This window comes from Serinus canaria, chromosome Z, assembly GCF_022539315.1.
Source record: "Serinus canaria isolate serCan28SL12 chromosome Z, serCan2020, whole genome shotgun sequence".
Classification (NCBI taxonomy): Eukaryota; Metazoa; Chordata; class Aves; order Passeriformes; family Fringillidae; genus Serinus; species Serinus canaria.
The window spans coordinates 36,932,493-36,959,447 of record NC_066343.1 but is presented as its reverse complement, the minus strand read 5'-3'; the positions used below and the strand labels follow the sequence as shown (position 1 = coordinate 36,959,447).

At 36.8% G+C, this 26,955-nt stretch overlaps 1 protein-coding gene across 1 annotated transcript in view; it reads left to right on the top strand.

Moving 5' to 3' along the window:
- The window catches only part of LRRC2 (leucine rich repeat containing 2), a 73,766-nt gene that overhangs the window by 40,111 nt on the left and 6,700 nt on the right, over positions 1-26,955 (top strand). Inside the window, exon 5 of the mRNA XM_009098300.4 lies at positions 7,687-7,823. Coding sequence (XP_009096548.1) covers positions 7,687-7,823 — 137 coding nt within the window. The remainder of the gene's footprint in view (positions 1-7,686; positions 7,824-26,955) is intronic.

The following is a 26,955-nucleotide window of genomic DNA, read 5'->3' as shown; positions in this document are numbered from 1 at the left end:
AGTTCATAAGAATTTGCTATAACTGAAACTATCTAACAATATATTATATTTACATAAGAAGAAGTGAATGAAAGTTTCATGTGTTTCCAAAGCCTTGGTGCTGGCATGGAACTGTAAGGTTATACTGGGTTTTTTTTTGTCCCACAAATTATACTTCTCAAAGAGCTGTTAATAAAATATTTTTGTGTCCTCTCCCATTTTTGATTTTCCATATATTTAGGATTAAAAATAACAGCTTTTGAGGCATACTTCATTAAGAAATCACAACAATTTTTTGTCTCTTCTCTATGCACAGTATAAAATTTCCTTTTTTCATGTCATTAATCCAATTTTCTAGAACTCAGAAGGGAAAACTGTTAGTAACAGAATTTTAAGTGACTTCTTGATACCTAAAATAGCTTTTTCTATTAATAAGATTCCCAATGTGTTTTGTGAGTTTCTAAGAAGAAAATACATATTCTCATTTTACATGCTTATTCTGAGGAACTGCAAATTCATCTGTTACCTTTGTCATTTATTCAGTATTCAGTGTTATTTTTCCAACAACTCAGTCTTGTATGAAACAGAGGAAAATTTTCCTTATATTCTCCGTTTGGAGAGGCTGTATTAAACACTGGTGTCACAAGTTGACTGTTGGACATTTTGGACTCAGTTTTCAATGGCAGTCTCTCTTCTCACACTTCTTGAGTGGATAGCACTGAGGGCAGGGGCTGGAGGAGTTAAGTCACTTTGCAGTGTAAGCAAAGATCAGGTTCGTGACCACCTGAGGAGCCTGAATACAGACATGTCTATGAGAACTGATGAGATGCATCCCAGAAGCTTGAGGGAACTGCCTGATGTAGCCACTAAGCTACTCTGTGTCACTGGAAAAGTCATGGCAGTCAGGTAAAGTCCCAGGTGACTGAAAGATGGGAAAGATTTTAGGAGAAAGTAGAAAGGAATCATGTGAATTTTATGAGGCTTAACACCACCAAGTACCAGATGCTGTGCTTGGGTTGAGGCACACTCTGGTCTCAGCATGCACTGGGGGATGAACAGATGGAGAGCAGTCCAGCCCAGCAGGCCTTGGTGGGTGAGAGGCTGGACATGACCCAGCCATGGGCACTCCCAGCCCAGAAAGCCAAACGTGTCCTGGGCTGCATCCAGAGCAGCATGGGCAGCAGGGCCAGGGAGGGGATTCTGCTCCTCTGCTCTGCTCTGGTCAGAGCCCACCTGGAACCCTGCATCTAGCTCTGGGGTCCCAGCACAGGAAGGATATGGACTGTGGGAGTGATCTCAGAGGAGAGACGCAAGGGTGATTAGAGGGATGGAGGGCCTCTCCTATGATGGCAGGCTGAGAGAAATTAATTAAGAAGGCTCTGGGGTGACCTTACTGTGGTTTTTCAGTACCAGAAGGAGGCCTATAAAAATAGTTGGATAGCTGTTTACAAGGGCATGGAGTAACAGGACAAAGGGTAATGGCCATAAAATTAAACTAAATTAATCTAAATTTAGTTTAGATATTAAATATTCTTTCCTCTGAGGGGGATCAGGCAATTAAACAAGTTGCCCAGATAAGCTGTGGATGACCCCTCCCTGGAAGTGTTCAAGACTGGACTAGATGGGGCTTTGAGAACCATGGTCTAGTGAAAGGTGGCTTTGCCCATGGCAGAGGGGCTGGAACTAGATGATCTATAAGGTCCCTTCCAAGCCAAGCCATTCCATAATTCAATTATTCTATGCTTGCAGATTAATGTAAAAAGTTGTCCAGTGTTTTACAAGTGGATCTACATTTGCATTGAGTAGGATCCTTAGACAATAAAGGCATTCTGCAACTTCATCTGTATTTTGTCTCTGACACCTTGTAAGATCCACTAATGTAGGCTTGTGTAAAAGATGAATTTGTCCTAGCATTGTTAGAATGCTGCTTTGCTCATAAGAAATTACAGAATTTAATTACCAATTCAGGTTTTTAAAAATGAATTAAAAATCTAAGCTGTGAATAAATGCAACAACTATGACACTGGGTCTCCCATCTAGAAAAGAAATCTTAATTCGGATACTTTCAGGGAGGGCATGGATTTAATTTTGACTTTTACTGCCTCTCCATGGAAAACACAGAAATGTTAGCTGTTTAATTCCAGAATTTGCTATTTTATAGAATGAAAATTCAGCAACATTAAGCATAGTTAGAAGCAATGATTTTACTACTACTACTTTAATTCAGAAGTTGTGCTTGAATATTGTATGAATCTATATGTAACATGTGTGGGAGTCAAGGACAAGCAAGCAGTTCCCAACTCATCTGGTTTCTATCTTTCGAAAATATGCTTGAGCTTCAAGCAGTAGGTCTTGTCTACTTGGTATTCCATGACATGTTTGATACAGAGAACTATGGAAAATGAATGTTTGACTCTAACAGAATGGACTTTGATGCCACAATTGTAAAATGAGCAAAAGACTTGTTAAACCAGAGGCAAAAATGTGTTTATTTGGAAAGAGAAGGTGTTGGTCATGAAGAAGGTAATTTGTGGATTTTCTCAAGGATCAGCCTTGACACTTGGCAATTTTCAGGAACAGGGTTACTGAAATTTTCTGACACAGTTTGTCTGTTTGTTGTCACTGCAAAACAGGTGGAAATATGGTAAGACTGATGAGCAGATAGGCTTCTAAAAAATTACAGACATTAAATTCACAGTTGCAGAGCTCAAGATTATGTATTCAATTTTTGTGCAGCATGTCAGAGATCGTTAAATACAAAAAACAAAATAAATGAAATTCCAAATCTAACAGTCACAGGAGGACTACAGAGTAATTTTAGATGAGAACAGATGCAAAATAAGTCTATTAGGACCATTTAAGGAGGGGAATTTTTATTTTGTCAGCAGAGACTAGAAAAAATGGCTTATTCAGGCTAGCAAAATTAATTCTGAGATGTCTGTAACCTGTGAAAACATCAGAAATAAACACCAGGGAAGGAAAAATTCCTATTTAAAGATGAACTAGACAAAAAATGAATCTTTATAAAACTTCTACAAATAAATTTAGGCTAGCAATCTGAAGATTGTTCCAAATAAAGAAAATTAACAAATTCAGTATTTATGTAAAAAATAAGCTACTTTTCAAATAGAATGTGAGAAATGGAAAAAAAAAAGTGATTATGTGAAGTGGTCATGGAAGGATTTTATCCAGGAGATCCGGGTTAGTCTTATATATGTCTTATCCTCCTAGAGGGTGTGTTATTGCTTGACTACTGCTCACTTGTCAGGTGGCATAACTTAATCCACTGAAGAGCCCAGAGGTGAAAAATAGCCCCTCTACAATTCCAAGAGATTGCTCCCTGCAGGCAGATCTTGGCAAGCTTCATCCCATTCTATGTTGTCCTGCATTTGTTATGGAAATAAAATTCAATTGCATGACTCATGCCTTTTGCCACTAATTTTCATGATCTTAATCACAACAATTACTGAAAATTGACTGTTGAATCTGTAGTGCCCTTCTGTTGTGTTAGAGAGACATTCTATATCACAAGAAAAAATGTGATGCATTTTTTACTTATCTTTTTTTTCATACCTGCAAACCATACTGGGAACATTGACATACATGCCCGGCGCTGTGAAAGTCAGGCAGAGAAGCTGTGCTTGAGTCCATCACACTATCCAGAAAGGCTGTACTGTTTTTGTGATTTCTTTTTCATAAACGGTTCTGCTCCATGACCACCTGAGCAGAGTTAGATGAGACAGTAACTAACATGTTGGTAAAACCAGATGCCTTGCCTAGTAGTCCATTAGTAGTTAGTTTTTCAATTACTAATGGAACTGAGAGGTGGAAATTTCAGTGACTGAAAAATTAGCAACATCTGTTGTGGTTTAACACTTGTAGGCAGCTAATACAGCTTGGTCAGTCCCCTGCAGTCCAGTCTCCCACAGGGGGATGGGGAGAGAAAGGGAAAGGCAGAAATGAGAAAACTCATGCATCAGGATAAAGACAGTTTAAAAAGAAGAAGTAAACAAACTAGGGATGCCAAAGTACTCACTCACCACAAATTGATCCACATTTAGTCTTTAAGCAACAGAGACCTTAAAACTCACTCCCATTCTGCCCCTGTATCCAGCTTTTACTGCTGAATGTGACTATAGCATATTCCTTTGGTCAGTTTGGATCCAATGTGTCAGCCCTGTCACCTCTCAGCCTCTTGCCCACTCCTAGTTGACTCACTGGGGCAGCAGAGTGAGAAACAAAATTTTTTGCCGTGTTAGCACTGTTCAGTTATTAATGTTGTTTGGTCATAAATCCAAAACATAACACCATATGAGTTGCTTTGAGAAGCACTAACTCCATTCCAGATAGAACCGGTACAATATTCCAGTGTTGAAAGAACAGGCAAAACATTCCAGGGATATTGAATAAATGGTTCTTCTTTCATTCCAATGGGATTTGCTCTCCTTTAAGAAGGGATTGGTTGGTTGAGGAAGTTAATTTGCTATTTTCTGAATCCCTAGTTTTAAGACATTTCTGTCTCAGTCATTATTTCGTTGCAATGAAGTGGTAAATTCATGGTTATGACACTTAGCATGTGATACAATATCTTCATCTACATTATGATACCAAACTTGGTGAGGTTTCCTGATTAGTAGACTAAACTTCTTTTATTTTTAGATGCTTAAAAATATGGGAATAATTTATTTCCATATTTTTAAGCACCTAAAAATAGGTGCTTGAAGTGTAGTTTGCATGCTGACACAATTAAATTTGTTTTATTACCTCAACAACCCTTGTCAGATAATAGTGTATTGTCAAAACAATCCCTGTTGTAGTATTACAGAAATATTTTCTTCTATTTTAACTAAACCAGCAGCTTACAGTAAAAGAAAATAAGGTCACTATCCTAAAAGGGAAGCTGAATTTTGAAATACACCTCAGTTTCTGGCAGAGCTAGAACTGGAAGGAAGCTGGGTGGAAGACCCTATGTTTTTCTTTGTTGTAACCTGTAGATATTAATGTAACAGAGTTATCATAATATGTGCCTTCTCTGCCACATGTGAGATGATTTGGGTGCTCCAGTCATCATTTAAAGGCTATGTTGTGTCCAAGGGAAACTATGGGGTTTATGTAAAATGCTGTGTGATCTCTTGGCCATCAACCTGCATGTCTCTGGCTCTGGCAACAGCAATTTCTCAGGGAAAATATGTAGGACTTTCTAGTCCCTATGCCTCTTCTCTGTCCTTTTCCGTGGAAGCACTAAACAGCCTCTGGTGAGGATTTCCACAGACTGCAAAAGGTGAGCAACTCTAAGCCAACATTTTCTTTGGAAGAAGTTTAACTAAATGTTAATGTCTTAAGGATAAGGACACTACTATGACACTGACTCGAGGATACTTTGTACTCTGCAGTGTCAACCAAATCTAATGAAACACCAGATTCTTTTAAAAAATTGGTTATAAATAGAAGACTGATTGTTATGAGTTAGGAATGGTACCTCCCAATTCAGTGGCCCCCCAAGACTCTTCAAACCGTGCACCACTCCATCTTGCTCCCTGGCTTTCCCCTTCTCCTCTCCATGTAACACTCTGGAGAGGAGAGTGGGAGGAACAAAAAGCAAAGATTACACACTGAGAGAAGAAAATTAACCAGAAACAGAAATAAGTTAATAAAATGTACAGTAACAAACACAATACTAATGACAGAAATTACAAGAAAAGATGCAATTCACACAGAAAAAAACCCTGACAATAGAAAATTAATAAATCAGATGGCTCCCTCAGCCATGGTTACTTGGCCAAACCAGAACCCTGTCTTGCAGGAAGGAAGTCTCTTTCTCCAGTCCTGACAATGATGTGAGGTGGTATAGAATAATGTCTGGGTCCTGGCCATGTCCTTTATCAGCTACTGGAAAAATTAGTTCTGTCCTGGCCAGACCTGGGACTCTGATTAATCTAAGTTTTTGGTTGCTGTGTGTCTTGTGTTGTCTGCTTTGAGAACTTGTTGACAATGATGCTGTTCTCTCCCAGTTTCCAAATGCTGAATTGCATTTCTGTTTCTTCTGCATTTCCTTCTAAATGCTGTATTCTGTCACTGGGTAGAAGGGAATACTATAGGAAAATAAATTAGTAGAGGGAAATACTGTAGATGATAACAACCTGACAATATACAGTCGATATCCCTACTGGAAGGGATGCCATCCAGGACCACCTTGACAAATTTGAGAGGTGTGTTCATGTGAACTTCATGGGAGTCAACAAGGGAAAGTACAAGATCCTGTACATGTGCTAGGACAATTTCTAATATCAATGCAGTCTGGGGGTGAATGGATTGAGAGCAGCCCCGCAGAGAAGGACTTGAAAATACTGGTGAATAAGAATTGGATATGAGCTGGCAATGTGCATTTGCAGCCCAGAAAGCCAATAGTATCTTGAGTAAAAAGAGTGTGACCAGTATGTTGAAGGGAGGATGTCATTGTGAGATTCCACCTGGTATACTTGATCCAGTCCTGGGGCTTCCAGTATGAAAAAGACATGAGCCTGCTGGAATGGCTTCAGTAAAAGGCTGTGAAGATTGCCAGAGGTCCGGAATACTTCTGTGAAGGAAAGCTAAATGGCTGGGAGGGTTTAGACTGAAGGAGAGAAGGTTCTGTTGTCACTGTATTGCCACCTTTCAGCATTTAAAGTGCACTTATGAAAAGGGTAAGGGGAGACTTTTTACCAGTGCCTGTACTGACAGCATGAGGGACAACAGCTTCAAATGGAAAGAGAGTAGGTGTAGATTAGACCTAAGAAATTTTTTATGATGAAGGTCATGTGACATTGGAACAGTATGCCTGGAGAAATTGTGCATGACTCATCATGGGAAGTATTCAGACAGATTGGACAGGGCCTTATACTAGATGATTTTTGAAGGTTCCTTCCAAATGAATCCATTTGTGATTCTGCAATTCCATGAGTATTCATGTAATATAACAACCAGGCTTTCCATAAAATGTTCTCATTTTGTTATGCATTTAATGATTCCTTTGCTAACAGCTGTTAGATACATTCAAATTTCTTTCACTTTGATTATATCACAGAATAACTTGCTTTTTTTTTTCAGGAAATTGTGTTTTAATTATGTTTCCGACCCTCTTTTTGTTCGCAATTATGTGATGTTATAACTTGAAGAAACAAAAAACTTTGTAACTAAATGTAGCATAGGAATATTATAATGGCATTTAAATTAAGCCAGTGGATATGATAAATCACAATAAAGAAAATAATGAAACACATGCATACATCCATTGTATAATCAAAAGTGTGCAATGCAGGATACTAAATGTAATGATGTAAGTTTAGTAGGAGTGATTGCTCTCAATTAGGAAGTTGTATAAAAGTTACTAAGATGTGTTTCAGTTGGCAGGTAAATAAATTTTCTACAGTGGCCAAGCCAAAAGCCAACTTCTCTAGTTTCAAATGAGGTCAAGAAGTATCTCATTGTTAGAAGAAACAAGATCTTTGAAAGTCTTTGCTGTCTCCTTTCAAACTCTCTCCAAAACCATTGATGATTAAGGGCACTATTTCCCCTCAAAATGTTAGTAATCACTGCAGAAAATATTTATTAATCTTACTCATCAGCACAACAAGGAGCTTTTTCTTTGCCTAACTTATTTTTGCTTTCTCTCTCTCTTTTTTTATTTTAAATTTAAGTACACTGATTTGAATTATCTTACCCTCACAGGCTGCTTAAAAAACCTCAAAGTGCTCAATGTGAGTTTCAATAATTTGAAGTCAGTTCCTCCAGAACTTGGTGATTGTGAGAATCTAGAAAAACTGGATTTGTCTGGAAATATGGAAATAACAGAACTCCCATTTGAAGTAAGATAACAATCTATGTTTGTTTCCATCTTTTTTTATTTGGCTTTAAAGGTATTTTATTACAATGTTCAAATCTTTTTTTAACAGATTAAATCATACTCCTTGAAGTTTTTAACAATAATGCTTTACTAGTAATACCATTGAAAATGCCTTAGAAGCACTTAAACAGGGCCAAGGTACTTTGTTTCGGTTTTCCAGTAACTAAATTTTACTTGTATATATTCTGATATATTAAGGAGGACAGGATCCTAAAGGGGATTTGGCTGTGGTAATAAGCAGAAGGCTGCAAATAGCTGTTTTCTGTAAAAATGAAATATACCTTGGTAGTCAAATTCACATACACACTTAGTTCCTAGTGTCTGTTTTAGTTTAAAAACTGTATGGAAAGTTCTATAAACAGCACTGCATTTGCTATGAGCACAAATATCTCTCTGAAAAGGATATTACATGTGAGGAATGACATGAATGTATAATAGACTAAGAAAAGAACTCCCAGGCTGGCACCAACATTATTTTTTTTTTCTGTTGGCTGCATTAACTGCTCTTTGCCACAGATGCTTTGAGACTTATTGTCAGGGGGAAATAAAATCATTAGCTGGTACCTAACCACAATTTTTGCTGTCATCTGTATTTCTCAGGTTCTTAATATCCTGATTTCTGGGGGCTGAGTAAAGGGATCTTTAGGGAAAACTGTCAGGCTCTTCTTTACTGATTCCTACTTTTTCTCTAAACATCTGTTACTGGTGATTCACAGGCAATGTTGGAGTGGATTAAACTTATGTGAGATCTGATTTAGCCCTACTTATGTTCTCTTCTGAGGAAAGTAATAGCAATTACTATTGTAAATTGTAAAGACGTTTATTTAAAAAGAATTGCTAAAAAAATTTAGTGAATGAAACAGAAACAAAGAGTGAACCTTCCCACTATAAATGGACATGAAAAAGAAACTATAATAACAGAATCAGCAGTGCAGGTCTCCTTTCTTCTGCCTCTTCTCCTTTGGATAGCAAAACCAGGGAATGAAACAGATGGAATTTAACTAGTAAAAAGGAATCATAATGGAATCAGGAAATTGTATGTCTTGAATAGCCAAATGAATGAAACAAAATTATCTTAGAATAGTGAATATATTCAAACCTGTGGATGGTAAATTTACCCCCAGTCACTGCTGTTTTAAAAACCACTGAATATTTTCCTGGCTGCTTACAGAGGTCTTGTAGCACAAGGATTTACCCATGTTTATGTATTATGGGTAGCCTTTGCATGGAAACTTACCTGTGAATATAAGTCTTTTCAGGGCTGAGCCTGAGAGACCAATGTTTCTTTTGGAGAGCTCTAAAATATTGTTTCCTTCCTAAAGTCTCCTATGCAATGAAATAGAAAACCACAAAACTGAGTGTAGGTTATGGCCTAATGGTTCACTTAAAACTTACAGAAAAAAAAATTGAGTTGTGCAAATAACTTTATATAATAGTAAAAACTGCAAGCAACGTCATGTTAGTATGGTACAAAAGGTCAAGAAGAAAAATATTGGCATTATCTATTGTCGTTCTCCGGAGGCTGAAACTCAATTTATATTTGTAGTGATATGGGAGGTAGGTTATACATGCTCTTCTGATTTAGATTATAAACTGAGTTTCTCAGAATCAACATTTCAAGGGCAGCTTTGGAAGCTGAACACAGAATTAAAGGAATGCTTTTGTTGAATGATATGAAATGCTGCTAAGTGTTTGACCTTTAACATACTCACTATGGCTCATGTTATTCAGAACAAAAGCATCAGAATCCTTCCTAATATAATAGGTATCTGATGTTGACTCTCAGACAAATAGTGATTAGCAGGTAACTGTTTAATGAATTAAAATATTGAATTAGTCTAAACAGTCTAAAAAGGGAAAACAGAAAAAATAGTACTGGGCTACTGGGCTAGCTTTGAATAGCCAAATGCCTACCTGTCTGATCATTCATCCCCCTCTTCAGCATGACATTGGGAGGAAATATTTTGAGAAATCTCATGGTTCAAGATAAAGACAGGGAGATTATTTCTCATTTGCTTTTGTAGGGAAACCAGACTGTACTTTGGGAAGATTAATTTAATATTTGTATCTATATATTTCAGTAGTAAGAAACAAAGACAATTTAAAAAAATCTTCCCCTCTCTCCCAAGGTCAACTTCATTTCAGATTCCTATTCCAGCCCTGAGTAGTGCAGGGTGGCAAGGGAAGTTACAGCCAGCACACAATGGTTTATAGCTGCTTCTCCTTCATCCTCACACTTTTGTTCTCCCCTCGTGTGAGGTCCCCGTGGGCTGAGCTTTTTTCAGGAATATCCAAATGCAACAGCATGAGTCTTACATGAGCTGTAGTGTGGAGATCTACTACAGCACCTCCGCTTCCTCCTGCTTTGACTCGATATTTTCTTTGTTCTTTCTCACTCTTTTTATTTTCTCCCTTTCCCTGGTGAATTTTTTCTTAAATCAGTTCTTAGAGTGACACCACACACTTTGCTGAGGAGCTTTGCTGTTTCCTGTGCTCAGTCCATTGGAGCCATATGGAATTGCTGGTATCCATTTAGGGCAGCCTCTGGTCTTTCTGCAGAGTGTCTTTCCCTGAGCTCTCCACACAGCCAGCACATTGTCATAGAATATAGCAATACAAGCAATATAAGTATTAATGACCACAAGTTAAATTACATCATTTATTGTCCAATAGAATCGTTGTTAACATCCATTAATCCAGAGAAATGCTCATAAGGGTTGGCTGTGTCCCTCATGTGGAGTCAGTACTGGGAACTGGAGATTATAATAAAGCAAATATGTGCAAGCTTTTTTGGTAGGAGAATGGCTTCTCTTTAGAACATTAGGAAGAAAGAGAAAACTTGGCAACCAATAGAAAAAATAACATAGAATGTTGATAAAAATATTTCCTGCTTATGCTCTCTCAAGAAGTTAAAATTTTATTTGACTTTCAAGTCCTTAAAAGTTTCTTCTGGGAAGATTAAAGGAGTGTGTGAGAACAGCATCAGTATTCTTCAGTGTAAAACTTAGTCAGAGGTAATAAAAGACAAATGCAGCCCAGTAGAAATTATTTAAGTTTTTTTTTTGTTTGTTTGTTTGTTTGTTTGTTTTTTTTTTTTTTTTTTTTACATAGAGTAATGGCCAAAGAGACACCCCATCCAAAACCATAACATTATTCTTGTCCAAATGCACCTTATGAAGTAGTTGTATCAGCCTATTAGGAGCATGCATGTCCAAGTGCCTGGGCTATTTCTATTTGGATGTGCTTGGGAACTGTTTCTTGAGGGATGTGCCTTGTGCAATAGCCACAGGAGGAAAGCACATTGCTCACTTGTCCTTTCATTTCTAACAAAAAACTCTCTCTCTGCTTGTAAAGGCTTCAACACTCTGTAAGTCATATCACTAAATTTTAAAATGAGGTAATCTGATGCTAAATGAGAAAAAACTGAGGATGTGTGCTCTTCATCTTTTACTTTCTCAAGGATTAGGGCTTCATACCATTACATATTATGTCTAAGGAGGAGCAATCTGTTTCAGTGTCTAGCTTTCAATTTTTAAAAATTTGTTCTGTTGTTGGATGTCTAACATTTTTAGATTTAGATATTTATTAGATATTATCTAACTAAATATTTAGATATTATGTCTAACACTTTAAATATTTAGTTAAAATCAATATTTGATTAGTATCAATTGAAAGTAAAACTTGGCAGAGAAAGTTCAGGGATCTGCAGTGGAGTTCAAATCTATATTAGCTGCTCTTGCAAATGAGCCATATCTTCCTCCAGACATGAGTGAAAATATAAATGGAAATACAATATACGTGTACATAAGAAAAGTCAACTTTCATGACATTATGTTTAAGTAGCCATGTAACAGATACTTACAGACCTCAGTAGCCAAATTTAGCAGAGGAAGGTACACTATGAGGCTTAGGGCACAATCCTCCCTGATACGGCACATATCTTGTAAGATACTGAGGTGGGAAGGACTTTGTTCTTCTAACTAAGATGCTCAGGAGAGGTGTGCCCTGTATCTTATTCAGTCTCTCTCTCACCACAGTGTGAGAGAGAGACTGAATAAGATACTGAATAATATATAGTATTATACTATATACTATATATTAGTAATTACAGGGGGAAGGAGATGGGTAAATTTATTTCCAAACTTCTAGTCTATTTTGCATCTGAATTTAAGGATTAGTATGATGCTGGTATTTGTATTTTAACTGTTGGATAGTGTTCCTTTTACTATTATGATTATACAGGCTATGCAATAAAATTCTTCTTCCTGGAAAAAAAAAAAACTGTATTATAAATAATATATTTTATTATTAAAGTTTGTAGAAAAACTGCCCTGACCTTATTTTCAGGTGTGCTTTCTTCAGAAAGTATTGCTTTTTAGAATTATTTAGCGAATCGCACAATTAGAGTTTCCTGTGCATGATATTTCAAAAAGACAGCTTTGGTGTGGATTCCTTTTTTTCTGCCAACAAAATTGCTGCAGCCAACAGTATCTATGTGACCCAAAGGAACTTCAATGAGAAGAGAGGGAATATGAAGAAGTTCTTATTTCCTCCATCCGTACCATCTGGTACAGCACATGCTGTCAGTCACAGGGCAGACAAGCCATTCCACAGCACCAGGACCAATACAGAAATGCTTGCACTAGATACTCTGATACAGAAAACAAATTTTAAAGGTTTTTTTTTGCAATGTTATTATGCCTTGAAGAGTGTTCAGTACTATGTCTGAGGAGTCCTAGTTAGTGATCAGAATATTTTCTGTATCATCTGGGTAGCGCAAAAGGAAGAAGTTAGAGACTGTTAAAGCATATGAATAATTTGTCAAGCAGAGTGCATATCTATGAACACCTACATCTTCATGTCAATCCTGTATATACTGATCTTTGGAATTCAGAGAAATTAGAATGTTATGCTTCATGGTTGCTTTAACACACTATGTTTTCAAAAGATAAAATTAAATCTTGTTTTGTATTTCTGATGCACAGTTTCAGCTGAGTCCTAATACAAACAAGCACAGACTTGAACACCTTTCAAAATCATAGAACTGTAAAATAGTTTGGGTAGAAAAGGATTTGTAAAGATCATCTAGTGCAACTCCTCTGGCATGGTCAGGAACATCTTTAACTAGAATATATTTCAAGGGCCCCATCCAATCTGACTTAGAATATTTCTAGGAAAAGGATATCTACCACCTCTCTGGGAAGCTTGTACCAGTGTTTCACCACTCTCATTGCTAAAAATGTCTTTCTTATATCATCTATTTGCAAACTCTTTTTGTTTAAAATCATTACTCCTTGTCCTATTACAATTAATTCCTACTAAAAACTGTCTCAATCTTAATTGGAAGGCCACTTTAAGAGCCAAAAGATCACAGTGAGGTCTCCCCTAAAACCAGGTTAAACACCACCAGCTGTCTCAGCCTGTCCTCACAGAGAAGGTTTTCCATTACTCTGATAATTTCTCTTGTTTTCTTCTGGACCTACTCCAACAGGTCCATGCCCTTCCTGTGCTGGGACCCCAGAGCAGGGTTCCAGGCAGGCTCTCACCAGAGCAGAGCAGAGCAGAGCAGAGCAGAGCAGAGCAGAGCAGAGGAGCAGAATCCCCTCCCTGGCCCTGCTGCCGACGCTGCTCTGGATGCAGCCCAGGACACGTTTGGCTTTCTGGGCTGGGAGTGCCCATGGCTGGGTCATGTCCAGCCTCTCACCCACCAGCACCTCCAAGTCCTTCTGGGCAGGGCTGCTCTCCATCTGTTCACCCCCAGCCTGGGCTGGTACTGGGATTGTCCTAACCCAGGTGCAACTCCTTGTACTTATCTTAATAAATCTCATGATGCTCATGTGGACCTAGTTCCTGAGCTAGTCCAGGTCCCTCTGGATGACATTACATCTCTCTGGGTCACATCACATCACATCACATCACATCACATCACATCACATCACATCACATCACATCACATCACGTCACTCAAACAGGTCAACTGCACCACTCATCTGGGCGTCATCGACAAATTTGGTCAGGGTCCCTTTGGTCCCACTACTTATATAATTGGTGAAGACACTTAATAGCACTGTTCCAGTACAGACCCCTGAGGCACACCACTTCTCACCAGCTTCCATCCAGATATTTAGACATTGACCAGTATGCTGGGGATGACACCACCCAGACAGTTCCTTAGTCACTGATCTCTCCAGCCATCAAATCCCTGTCTCCCCATCTCAGCGAGAAGTATGTAGTGGGGAACCAAGTTAAAGACTTTACAGGAATCCATGACCTTTCCTTATGTGTTGATGTAGTCATTCCACTGTAGAAGGCCACTAGGCTGAGCAGGCAGAACATTTCCCTGGTGAAGATCTGCTGGCTGTTCTGAGTTGTCTCCCAGTCTTCTGTGTGCCTTAGCATAGAGCATTGGGTTTGCATGGCCAGGTTTTGGTATTGTGGTGCCACAGGGGTGGCTTCTATCAGAAGCTGCTAGAAGCTTCCTCCAAGTCTTGGAGTACCAGTGAAAAGGCTGGGTCAGTCAGAAATGGTGGAAATGCTTCTGCTGTATTTAATAATGAAATAAAAGTTATTGTGCAGATGTAAATGCAACCAGAGAAGAGCGGGGTAAGACCACGCGAGAGGAACAAATCTGCAGACATCAAGGTCAGTGCAGAAGAAAGGGGACAAGGTGCTCCAGGTGCCAGAGCTGAGGTTCTGCTGCAGCCAGCCCGTGGTGCAGAGGATGAGGAGCCAGCTGTGCCTTTGCAGCCCCTAGGGGTCCACAGGGATGCAGAGATCCACTTACAGCTTCACCTTGGCCTTCCTCACCCCATCCTTGTACAAATGGAGTATGTTCCTATAGTCTTCTCAGGTTACCTCTCCTTGGTACTGCTATGTATTTGCTTCTTTCCTTTTAGTTTCACCAGCAATTCCCTGATTAGCCATTCCAGTCCCTTGCAATCCTTGCCTGATCATTTATGCCTGGGCATAGAAGGATCTTGTGCACTATGGAAGGCATCCTTAAATATCTACTGGCTCTGTTTTTCACCCTTGTTCCTGACGTGAGTTTCCCAAGGGATTGCTATTGGCTAAGTCCTTGAGAAGCTGGAAATTTTCTTTCCTAAAGCTCAGGGTCTTGACTTAGCTCTTTAACTGACTCATATCTCTCAGGAGTGTGAATTTCATTAGTGTATGATAACTGCAGCCCAGGCTGCTTCTAATCCTTATGTCACCAATTAGTTTACTTACATTGATGACCTATGGGTCCAGGAATACATTCCTTCTGGAAAGGCTTTCTATGGTCACAGGAGTTATAACTGGTGCTATTTCTCTTCTTTGCTTACCTGAAAAATATGATTATAAATAGTTGTCTCAAATTGTTTAATAATGCTGACAGGTGTGACCCTAAAAAAAACCCCTGACATGATCAGGGATTTATTAGGCACTAACATTAGTCACCTATGATTTTCAAACAGAACAGTATCCAGAACAGACATAAATAACTTTTTACACATTAATAAAATTCCAATTGAAATTTTAAAAACTATGGTTCAACAAGTGGAAAATTTTCAATATCTTTTGTCCTCTTTTTGCTAGTCTGTCCAGTCCTCTTCATCAAAGCCATACATTTAGCAGGAAGAACAGAGGCACAAGCTCTATGCGTGTGTGTGGAGGCTTCAAATAAGTTCCCACTGGGCATTTCCATATAACTTCTTGTCTTTGTGAGCAGTGACTGACACATGTCAAAGTCATTACCTGGTAGGTGGGAGACTAGCCATCTCTACAGAAATGTAAAAGGTTAGCTTGTTTTACCAGCACATTATTCTTCAAATCTGTATGCTTTTAAACCTGTCTTGTTTCATTGCTATTTTTTTTTGTCAATGCATGTGACAATTATAAATAAAAAATGTAGTCAGACGTACAGGACATTAACTTCCCAGCGGTTTCACCATCCAGCAAGGCACTGGAAGAACTCACCCACAGGTCCTTCCTGTCTTATTAAAAGGGACTATAAAGAATCTGTTGAATCTTTAGGTCAGTAAGATTTTTCACAGGTTGCAAAGGAGCCATGTATCATATTTGTTGAAAATGGTTGTAAGTTGAAAAGGACTCGTATATAAGATTTGCTAAAAATATGATTTTATTTGTGAGGGTTTTTCAGGACCACAAAACAGAGAGAAGTACTGTAATAAAGGGATTAATTTGGAACTGGGAAGTCAACTTCTGGTAAATTTTTCATTTTAATTCACTAGGAAGAGTCCAATTGACTGTAATTGGGCCATCATTTCTGTAAATACATTTTTCAGTATTAGAAGTGGTTTTCCAATTTCTTGGCTTGGTTGCATCATCATTAGACAGAATTTAATCTTGTCCTTCTTTGCTCATTCTCTTTGAATTTGCTAAAAGCTCATGATGAGTTGCTTTCCAATGCAGGTGGTCAAAGTGTCAATCCATGCAAAACAACAGCTGTGTTATGGAACTGGTATAAGATGCAATATCAAACATTAGCAGGAGGGGTGTGAAACCCAAAAAAGCAGGTGCAAAGGTGTTAGGTGTCAGAAGAGATTCTCAGAGGCCTTGCTGCTGCAGGAGTTCTCATAAATATTTTAATAGTTGAGGGGCTAAAGAAGGACATGGATCTATGTTAGGAAATAGGATTACGAAGTTAAGCATGGGAAATGTCAGTTGATCCCACTCTTGACACTGTGCTTCCATGCCTTCTAATTTATATAGCATCATTTTAAAACCACTTCACTATCAGAATAAGTCAGCAGCTAATAATAACAGTCCACTTCACTGGAGAGCTGACCCGCACTTACCTCCATGCTGTGGTGCCAGTGACCTTTCCTTTACCTTTCACATTAGTTCAGTAAAAGTAATATCACCTTTCACAGTCTAAAACGTTTTTGTAATAGGGAATGACAGACAAGTAGTTTTACAGCATAAGGGAAGACTTAACAATGACCAAAGGGGCATAATGTGAGCATTAAAACATGGCTATATTAATACAAAAATCATGAATATAACTGTAAAAGAATTCAGCGTTAGGAAAGAATATTTGGTACTGTTCCAGCTCTGCTTTCTCTCAAAACAGCTCCAAATCTCTTTGAAAGCAAAATAGGCTTTCAAAATTCTAATAATATATCCTCCATTCATCTGTGAGATAATCTGAGACAGATTTTATACAGCTACTGAATAGAAGCAGAGAGCAGAACAAATACATAGCACTACCAGACTCGCATGTTTTGTCTTGCAGAAAAATGTTTCTGGTGCCAGCATACCTGGATTGATGAGAATCAAAACAGAGTTATAGCTGAAGGGAGAGAAAAGCATGTTTTTCCCATAAAGTGCAGATAATGAATGGTATTATTTATTCCTTAAGAAGAATAAAGTTGGAGAGTATAAATGAAATTAATGTGTTTAATTTATTACTGAATATATTTCTATCAGTTGTTAACTAATTACAGGTAGTTTCATGATTGATCAACTCTTCACAGCTGTAAAAAACACCTGGCAAGGCTGACTGTCATTTTTATTCATCATCATTGATCAGTGTGAAAGATATGAAGACAGAGTTACCCTGATCAGTTGAAAGTAGACATCATCCCAGGATTTTTTTATCTCTTATAGAGCTTGGGTAAGATGTCTGCCTTATTAGTCCTGGATAAAAGAGCATCGAATTATACCCAGTGTGAAGTGGAAGAGATGTTGAATTTGTGAGGGAATTCCAAAAAGGATACGTCCCAGTGATTGCCGCTTTTGGCATCCTGATATGCCAATTTGCAGGCCTGGACTTCTGTCATTCTAAGCTGTATTACAAAGCAGGATGAACTCAGGTTAAGAAATGAATTACTGGAAAGCTCAGAACAAATACAAAAAATGGAGAGACATTTCTTCACTTGTTGTTTAGACTATCCATCTAATACTTGTCATAGAGCCATTTACATTCCATTTACTGATGGAATTTAGAAGGAGATGTGTAATTTTATGAATAATAAAAGTGAGTGTTTAAAGGTCATATTTCTAGCTTTGTAAGAATAAGTTTTCCAGACTTCTCTTATCTTTTACTTTGCAAAATCAACCTATTGTTTTCCTACCCATTTTTAATTGATATGTGTTCTATTGGATTCCCCATCACCCATTATTACTGTAGAAACATCAAACAGTTTCTTTCTGGACTGGATTAATCCAGGGTGTTACTGATAGTCTTGGTTTACCAAATTCTGTGACTCAAAATTCTAGATTCCAAGTGGCATTTACTCATGCAGTGTGGATGTTGGGTGTAAGTGACCAGTCCTTGCCTGTGTGTAGAGTTTGTGTGAAGAATGTGTATGACTATGTGACAGGACTTCCCCTGACTGTGTCTGGTTACACAACACACGATTATGTGGCTACATCACTGGGGACTGTATGCACCACAGACGGCTGCTGAGGGCTGGCTGCTGCTGACTCCTAGCTTCAGCTATGTCATATGCTGGCTGCCATGTAGTCTTGAGGCTGTTATTTCATTTCATCTTGAAATACAGACGTGGTCAATTGAAAGTTATGTCTGAGTGGTAGCAGAGGGGCAACAAGTGTCTGGATCACATGTAGGCATCAGCATTTAATAATTTGCTGTTCTTTTCTGCCCTTGTGGTTTCTCTTTGAATACACTCCTTTCAGTGAAGAGAGTTGGTTTAAGGAGAGGCCAGGCTACTTCAAACTGTCTTTAATATAGCTGAAATATTTTTTGTTCTCAGATATAACATGCTCTTTGAAATAGTGGTTAGAGGCAACCAAAAAGTTATTGATGTTAGAGGACCTAATCTGATGCTCCAGAACTTTAATGTAGAATGTAATGTAATGTGGAATGTTATTCCACATTTTTTTTAAAAAAGGGAAGAAATTAGAAAAATATAGGTAATCTTAAATCTCAATTAATTTCATTGCCATAATTAAAGTCTTGATATACTTGCTATATTACACACCTGGAGTGTTCTTCAGCATCTCAAGACTAGAAATCAGGAAACCTGAGTTGTACTTTCTGCAATGTACTTTTTCACCTTGGTAAGTGAATTCCTGCCACTGTGTTTGTGTTCAATTTTTTCCATTTGCTTGTAGTGACAGTTAATTGCATTGAAACAGCAGAATAGAGAACTCTTACTGTGTGTTTTTAGAGCTTTGCATCACGGAGATTTATTTCCAGGTTTTTGTGCTCTGGTAATAATGATATCAGTAGAGTAATAAAACCTAAATTGCAGAGCAGCTTTACTAAAAATTAAACTTTTAGATGTTAGGACATTTGAAATCTCAATAAGCAGTACTATTTTACAAGAACACTGGTGAAGTGTTTGTGCTGTATTCTGAGGCTGAAACAATTTGAACTGTGCTTCTTTGGACTGTGACATAGAAATAGAGGTTTTCATTATATGTGTAAATGTCAGCTTCCTCAGCATTCTCCAAAGTAATTTAAAAACATGTTGTTTCAAATTGTAGAATCTAATTGTGTAGAGGTTTTATTGAGAGGTGCAATGAATTTTGGTTATGTTGCTATTGCTCTTGTGAGGAGCATTGTCAAGGAAAAATACATCATGAATTACCAATTTCTTGTTCAATTCTTCTAACCTTTACAGTTTTTCCTAATCTTGATTTAGGTCTTTCTGATCTACTGCAAACCAAAAATTTAAAGAAAATAACAAAGTATTTTCATTCTGTCATTATCTATTGCTCATCTCTAAATCCCATAATTTACCTGGAGAAAACTTGGAAATTATGGTGTTTTGTATGTAGTGTTGTTTTAATTAGTGGGAAGTATTTTGGGTTTAATTATTGTGTATCACATTACACATATATCCAATGATTTATTTCCTCTTTTCACCACTAATGCATAGTGAGTGCAAGACTTTAGTGGAGTTACTTTTTTCATTTTTCCATCTTTTCCCAGGTTTCAGTCAGTTTAAGAAATGTTCTTGCATTAGCTTGCACTTCTCGGTATTAGGTTTTATTTGCAGTTGTGAAAAACTTGACAGCTTCAGATGCATGCTGTTAATAATAGATGTTACTTCTATGTATTTGCTCAGCAGTCATACTTTCTTTTGTTATATTCATGTTTTTATATGCTCAAAGCATTATATAGGTATTTGTAAAATGTCATGGTCACAGAAAATAGTATCTGATATTGCACATGATATACACAAATATGTCAAAGTTTTTTGTTTTATTATTAAAAAATTACTGGGGCTATATATGCCTCTAGCAGCAATATGTAGCTAAACAAAGATAAGTAGCTTGGATGCAATCTAGAGGGAATTGAGTAGTAAAACATCTGTTTGTAAACTACTTATATTGATATAGGGCATAGAAATAAAAGTATAAAATGTATCTGAGCTTATACTGTTTCAATACCATGAAACCTGATTCTACACAATTTGTCTTCCGAACAGCTATGTTGGGACAGGCCAGATGACTGATTTTGTTAGCCATTTTTTTCTTGTTGTTTAAGGGACATAGGACAACATTTAGCAATCCAAGGGGTTTATGGAACAAGCTGCATTCGTGCCTATATCTTCCAGAGGTACTCTGAGTCAACAGAAGAGGTCTTGATATAATTTAGACTTAGCAGCTTCCCAGAAATACAAGAGCATCTTGGCTACTCTGAAGACCTGGCCAGATATATTCTATGCAGGCAGGTGCAATTTGTTTTTATACACCATTTCAGCAAATGCTTCATGAGTGTTTGAGACAGACAACCAATCAACCAATCAAACAACCAACTAAAAAACCCAAGAAAAAGATAATTTCCAGACTTTCCAGTGAAAATCAGGTGATGTTTGTAGGTTTGCTATGTGACCATCCCTACCAAAGACTACACGGCTGAGTAGTATTACTAGCATACTGCTCCCCAGAACCTGTGCCACATCTCTATAAATTTCACATTAGGGGAATTCTACCTCTAAAATGCATCTTGAAAGTCCAGCTTGATTGCAAGCTTTCTAAGGTATGTATATGAATACATATTCATTTTTTGTATTTATCAGAACCTAATAAGAACAACATAATACAATGGGTGCCCTAAAATTACTCAGTCACAGACTGAGTAATAGTGCAAAGTAGCAATGAATCACTAAGAACTGAGAGAATTCACAGCCTCATGCTCTTAATAGCACCAACAAGTTCTTAAAAAGTAGCCAGATATCTATTTGTACAAAATCCTGCTCACTGTACACACAACGTATGTGCCATACCTTAGCTTTCTTATTCAAGTCAGGAAAAGACCTCTTACATATCGGACTATTTTACTAATGTTAGCTTTATTTTCGATTTGTTTTTGCATGTTTATGTCATATCACAACATAAAACTTCCTAGAAATACTGTTGTAAAATAGGGAGAATAGAATCCTTTGGGAAGAGATATAGTCAAAATTTTACAGTTAGCTTTGTCACTACCTGAAGGAAAGTAAATAAAATACCCATGTGTGTCTAGGAGCATTATAGAAAGGAAGTAAAAGGAGGAAGAGAAAATTTGCTGTAATCCTGTCAAACCACAAAGCAGTGACCTGTTGTGTTGAATTGTTGACAGCGTCCTCAATTGTAGGTTTGTATACTATCAATGTTGTACACATGTAGCTACAAGAAAAATAACTTTTATAATGGATATTTTACAACAATATGCTGTCCTAGACATGGTCTAATTCCAGACAGGATATGTCGCAGTGGGCAAAGTAGTCTTATCTTCATTGTGAATTTCACAAATCTGGGGCTATTCTTTATGAAACTCTTGCTTCAAGAAGACAAATCCAGATCCAAGTTGCAGGGTTCTCCTGCTGGTAGACAATTGTTCATGACTGCTGTAGTTCTCAGCACCACAATTGGCAAGAATCTTGTGCATTTAGGTGAAGTTACTCTGTGCCATGACAAAAAAAGAATTTCCACCATTTCTGTTTGCAAGGAAAAAAAAACGCAGAAACGTTTATTCTTGGTATCATAAAGATGGCTCACAAATTGCAAATGTTCTGACCTCTGCTCCTGAGGTAGAAGTATCTTTTTGTCATATCATTATGTCTTCCACTTCATTTATTAGTAAGTGGATTTCTGGCTGACATTCCATGAAAGTCTTTTTTCCAAGCTTATCAGGATATCTCTGCTTGATCTGGTGTAGAACACATATTGCTGTCATTGCCCAGCCCCAGTATATATATGGTGAAATAATTTCATCATCATTCATCAAAATGGGGTGATTGTAACAAATTAGAGCTAGAGAACAACATCGTTAGTTTTGTTTCTATGACTTTCTCCCACAATTTTTCTAATTATTTATTTTGCATCTGTCAATATTGCATCATTACTTGGTTCTCTTGTGCTGATATTACCTCTTCAAACATCCTTGAGAATCTTTTCTTTTGAAGTGAATGGTTACTATTTTATAAATATAAAACAAAATAGCCAATGTATTATAATTATTTATTTGAGCTGTCATCTTTGTTTATTTTTTTTAAGTTACTACAGAATAAAATTTCCATATTTTTTGGGTGTTTTTCCCACATCCCATTGTGGAAAACAGTGATTTATTCTGGGTTTCAGAATGAGCTCAAATGAGCTTAAATGAGCATACCCAGTTTTTTGAACCAGAAGGGTAACTTCACTGGATTCATTGTGTTGTCATGGCAAACCAGAATCATTGTACATGCTTAAATCATAATTAAGATGGTAACATCTGAATAGTACTTCTTCAATTGCTATGCGCCTTGAAGCAGAAATTATAAAATGTTTTTGGCTTTGTCTCTATTCTGCTGTAAAAGCAAGCAATATTGATAATCTCTTGGAGAAGGAACAGAATATATCTTTAAAGAGTATTTTGATAGGTTCAAAGACGCTTTGTCTCCAAACATGCTGGATAGGTCAGTTAATGTCCATACACTACTGACATTGCTGTTCTTCCGCTTCAAATGCTTTTTATTGAAACACGTGAAGAGTACACTCCCAAAGTGAGCTACTGGACCTATTTAAGTTAATGAAAAATCTTTAATTAGCCTAGTTTTCCCTTATAAAGTGTGTCCTTAATTTACAAGTTTTGGAAATTTGAATATGAGATGATTTTATGATGGCAAGGCTTATGATGGCAAATAATGTATGCAGACTCTGTAGCTGCAGCATCAAAGATATGAAAATTTATCATAAGCAATCAACATAATTTTATTTTTTGGAACAGAAGATATTTTGGCTTTAGCCCAGGAAATCCTTACTTAAGTACTTAATTTCATACATGTGACTCTTCTGTTGGCTTGGAACAACTTAGACTTAAATACATAATTCACATTCTTAGGGATTTTAATGGTATGATGATAGTCCTGCCCTTATTACTATGTGATTCTTCAATCACCTGTGAATGATCAATACCTGATACTTTTGTGAATATTTTATGTGTTGCATATGATATGCATGTATTTTGTGAATATTGAATAAAACTAATTTCCTCTTTTTTTTTTGTAGAGCTAGTGAAAGATTTGTATATACAAAACACCTGCTTAAATAACAAGCAAAGTCCTTTTCTATGAACTTCTAATACTAAGATTATCATAGCTATATTTACCTTATTAGACTAAACTTTAGCTATTTGGATGATGAAATAATGAACAATGAAAGGGGACAATGTTAAGCTTCCAAGTAAATGGTTTGGCATAAGGATAACAATGTCTGTTGGTGGATTAACTCTACAAAAGGTTTAGGATTTTAGCACTGCAAAATCAGAATGATGCCATCACAGTGAAGGCTGTCTTTCACTTACATTGCTTGGGTATAGCTTACCAAGATGTCACGATCCAATCAGTGAGAAATGCCTCTGCCCTAATTAAGGTGCAAAAAACACCATATACTGAAGTCAACAACACATATTTTATTTAACAATCACCGTGAGGTAGAAAGAAAGAAGTAGAAAAGGAAGATGGGAAAGAGATATGAAATAGAAGATATTTGCCACCCGTGAATCCAGCAGCAAGTCCAAGTCCTTAGTTTTTCTCTTTTATGAGTTGGTGAGTTTCTTGGATTGGTGGGCTGTGAATCGGTGCTCATGATCTTCCCCTGCAGGAATTGCCTTTATCCAGATGGACATAATTTCAGCACAGTTGCTGAGCTGGCTTTCCTTGAGCCCATAAATTCTGCATTCTTCGTTGTCATTATCAGTGAGAGATTCTTCACCCCAAGCTTTGTTAACCTCCCCCATGAGATAACACTCAGACAATAGCACCACCTTTATCCTATCTCTTAAGCTCCTGAAGTGGTGGCTTAATTTACTCTCAAAATTCCAGGTATCCACTGAGGTCTTTTCAGAGGGGCTTTGGTGATTATGGATGCTATCCATTCCATAGCTTGGGATGAGCCTTTTTTGACTGGTGATATAAGCATGTGAGCAGTTGCTTCTTTGCAGTTTACGGCAGTGTGAATATACCACAGGTATATTCTGCCTCTAAAATTCTTGTACTAAGTTTCTGTAACTGTTGCTTTGATCCATGAAGGTCAGTGAGATTATAGAAGAGGTTACACTTACAGCTCAATGAACGAAAAGATAGGCACCTGGTTTGAAGTCACCATATCTAAGTGGACAACTGTGCAGTTTGCTCCTAGGGTGTTTCTTTTTCGTATATATCCTACTGTGTTCAGCAGGTTAATAATGAGTGTCAATCTATGGAAAACAATATATGTGTACTGAAGTGGTACAAATTTTCTCTGACATCACTTCTGAAACTTCTGGGCAAAAGAGCATTTGTAATGCATGGATAGACATTTCTACATTAATCCTTTGCATGTCTTATAATGTATTGATTTTGATGGGTTGAAGTTTCTGTTATTTACATGTCATTGAAAAATATGGTATTTTAACACAATGTTGCACCTTTTAGTGTGTTGATGCTAAGTAGTAGGTAATTTATGATAAATAAGCATGCAGCCTTATGTGCAAATCCCTTTTACAGCAAAAAAACCAGAAGAAAAATAAAACCACTCCCATTAATCAAAAAATAGTTCAGTTTGGGACATGTTGTCCTCTTCTTTCAACTGGAGGTTTAACTGCCAGAGAGAAAAAGAAGCAGTGGACCTCTACAATGTTATTTGGAATAATTCTATGAACAAAATTATGAAGATAAATGGTGCGGTTTGTCACAGAAAAGCAACAAGAATGATTAAACATAAGTACCACAATAAGTCTGTCCAGGTAGCTAGACTATTAAATATGGCTATTTTTTAAAAATGGAACTTGCTTAAATCCTATATAGTGATTGATTCAAAGTTGCATCATAAAGGAAAATAGTAAAATCAATGTCAAGAAAAAATGAATAATAACTTAGAAATTATATGGGAGCCATGCTTGTTTGAAATTGAAATGTTGCAAAAGATGCAAAAATCCATCAGTCTTTTAAGAAGAAATAAAATACTGAGTGTTTTCTTCAGAAAGTATAATGCACAGCTACTATAATTTCCAATGTATCATCTATCAAATGCATTTGTTGGTAACACATCATGAAGATATTAAATTAAAAACTCCATTAGGTTTCAACATACTCTAGGAAATGGACAGCTTTGTTAAATATTACCCTAAAAGTACAAGTACTGAAGGCTTGCAGCAAACACAATATAACCTGGCTCCAAATGTTCTGTGGCATGCTGAGCCAAAATTTATATTGATTGAGTAGATGGCCTTGTGTTTTGTTTGTACATTTTTATGGGAATACAAACTCCGGAAAATGTATATTTTAATCTAACCAAGTATTAAACCAATCTATATACCATACTATTTGAAAAATTGAAGAAACAACTATATTTCTTAAAAAAAGTAATACTGCTATATTAAGATAGCTTGTAATATTTAATTCAATAAAGTAATTTCAGGGAAGACTAGTTGAGGAAATATAAATTTAATGTTAATCTTAATGCTACCAAGTTGTTTCAGTGTGACAGGTGACTGCATGTAAAAGTAAAGTGTTTAGGAACTTGAGTGAACAGTAAAGAAAGTATATTTTAACCTGTATCTGCTACTCTGTATTTAGAAATTATGGCTTTTCTTTTTGGGGATGGTTTGCGAATATTTTGGGTAGCATTTAAGTTTTTGGGATATTATTTTAATTCTGTACTTGGAAAATTTTTGGGAGGAGAGTTTGTTGAAATACATGTATCAGCAGTTTTAGTAAGTTATTCTGAGTTTAGAGAAACTTTAAATATTTGCTTGGGATTTGAAATTGTGGTCATAATTTAAAACCACAAAGTTATTGCAGTATAAAGATGGTGCCAGTTATTTTCCATACTGTCCTGTTGCTACATTCTAGAAGAGTTGCTGTGCTTTCTGTTTCTCTGGAAAATAGATTGAGTATCTGGAAAATTTACAGATTATGATGGAGTGTTCATTGCTCTTAGTCAGTCCCCAAAATGACAAAATGGTTGGAAAGTAAAAAGTATCACAATAAAATGTGTTTGCCTGCTCTGAATCTGTGGTGGGACATATCCATGGTGATGACTCACCAGGACTGTTTTAAGACAGTGTGTGGGGGGAAGATTTTGAAATTATGCCTTTGACTTCAGGAGCTCTGAACCTCTATTATGTTTTTGAAAGATAAACTTCATTGTGTAGTTGTATGTAATAGGATAACTTCAGTAAAACTCCCTGAAAATATTTCTCAAGATGGTAAGATTCTGCAGCTTATGAGACTATAACCAGAAAAAAAGAAGTAGCAAGCAAATAAAATCCACAAAACCCCAAAGCAAACAAGCAACCTACATACGACAAAAAACCCCAACAACAACAACAACAACAAAATTTAAAAAAAAAACCCAAAAAATGGGACAAAACCAAAAAAAAAAAAAACCCAAACAAAAAGTCCCTAAAGAAACTAGCTCTGTTACAGCATTATGCCATGAATAAGAGGATTTTAAATAGCAAGGGTTAAATTAAGATGAAAGTCTGGCAGTATTGCAATAAAAAGAAGCTGGGATAGATAACATAAAAAACCTCAAGGTCTTAATTCTTAATAACTAAGAAATAATTGTCAAGGATTCATAATGTATTTTATTACTTTATAATTTTTTCATATTTTATATTTTGTATGTGTTCTGCTCACCTTGGAAGTGATAAATGTGTTTGGTTTGAGGTT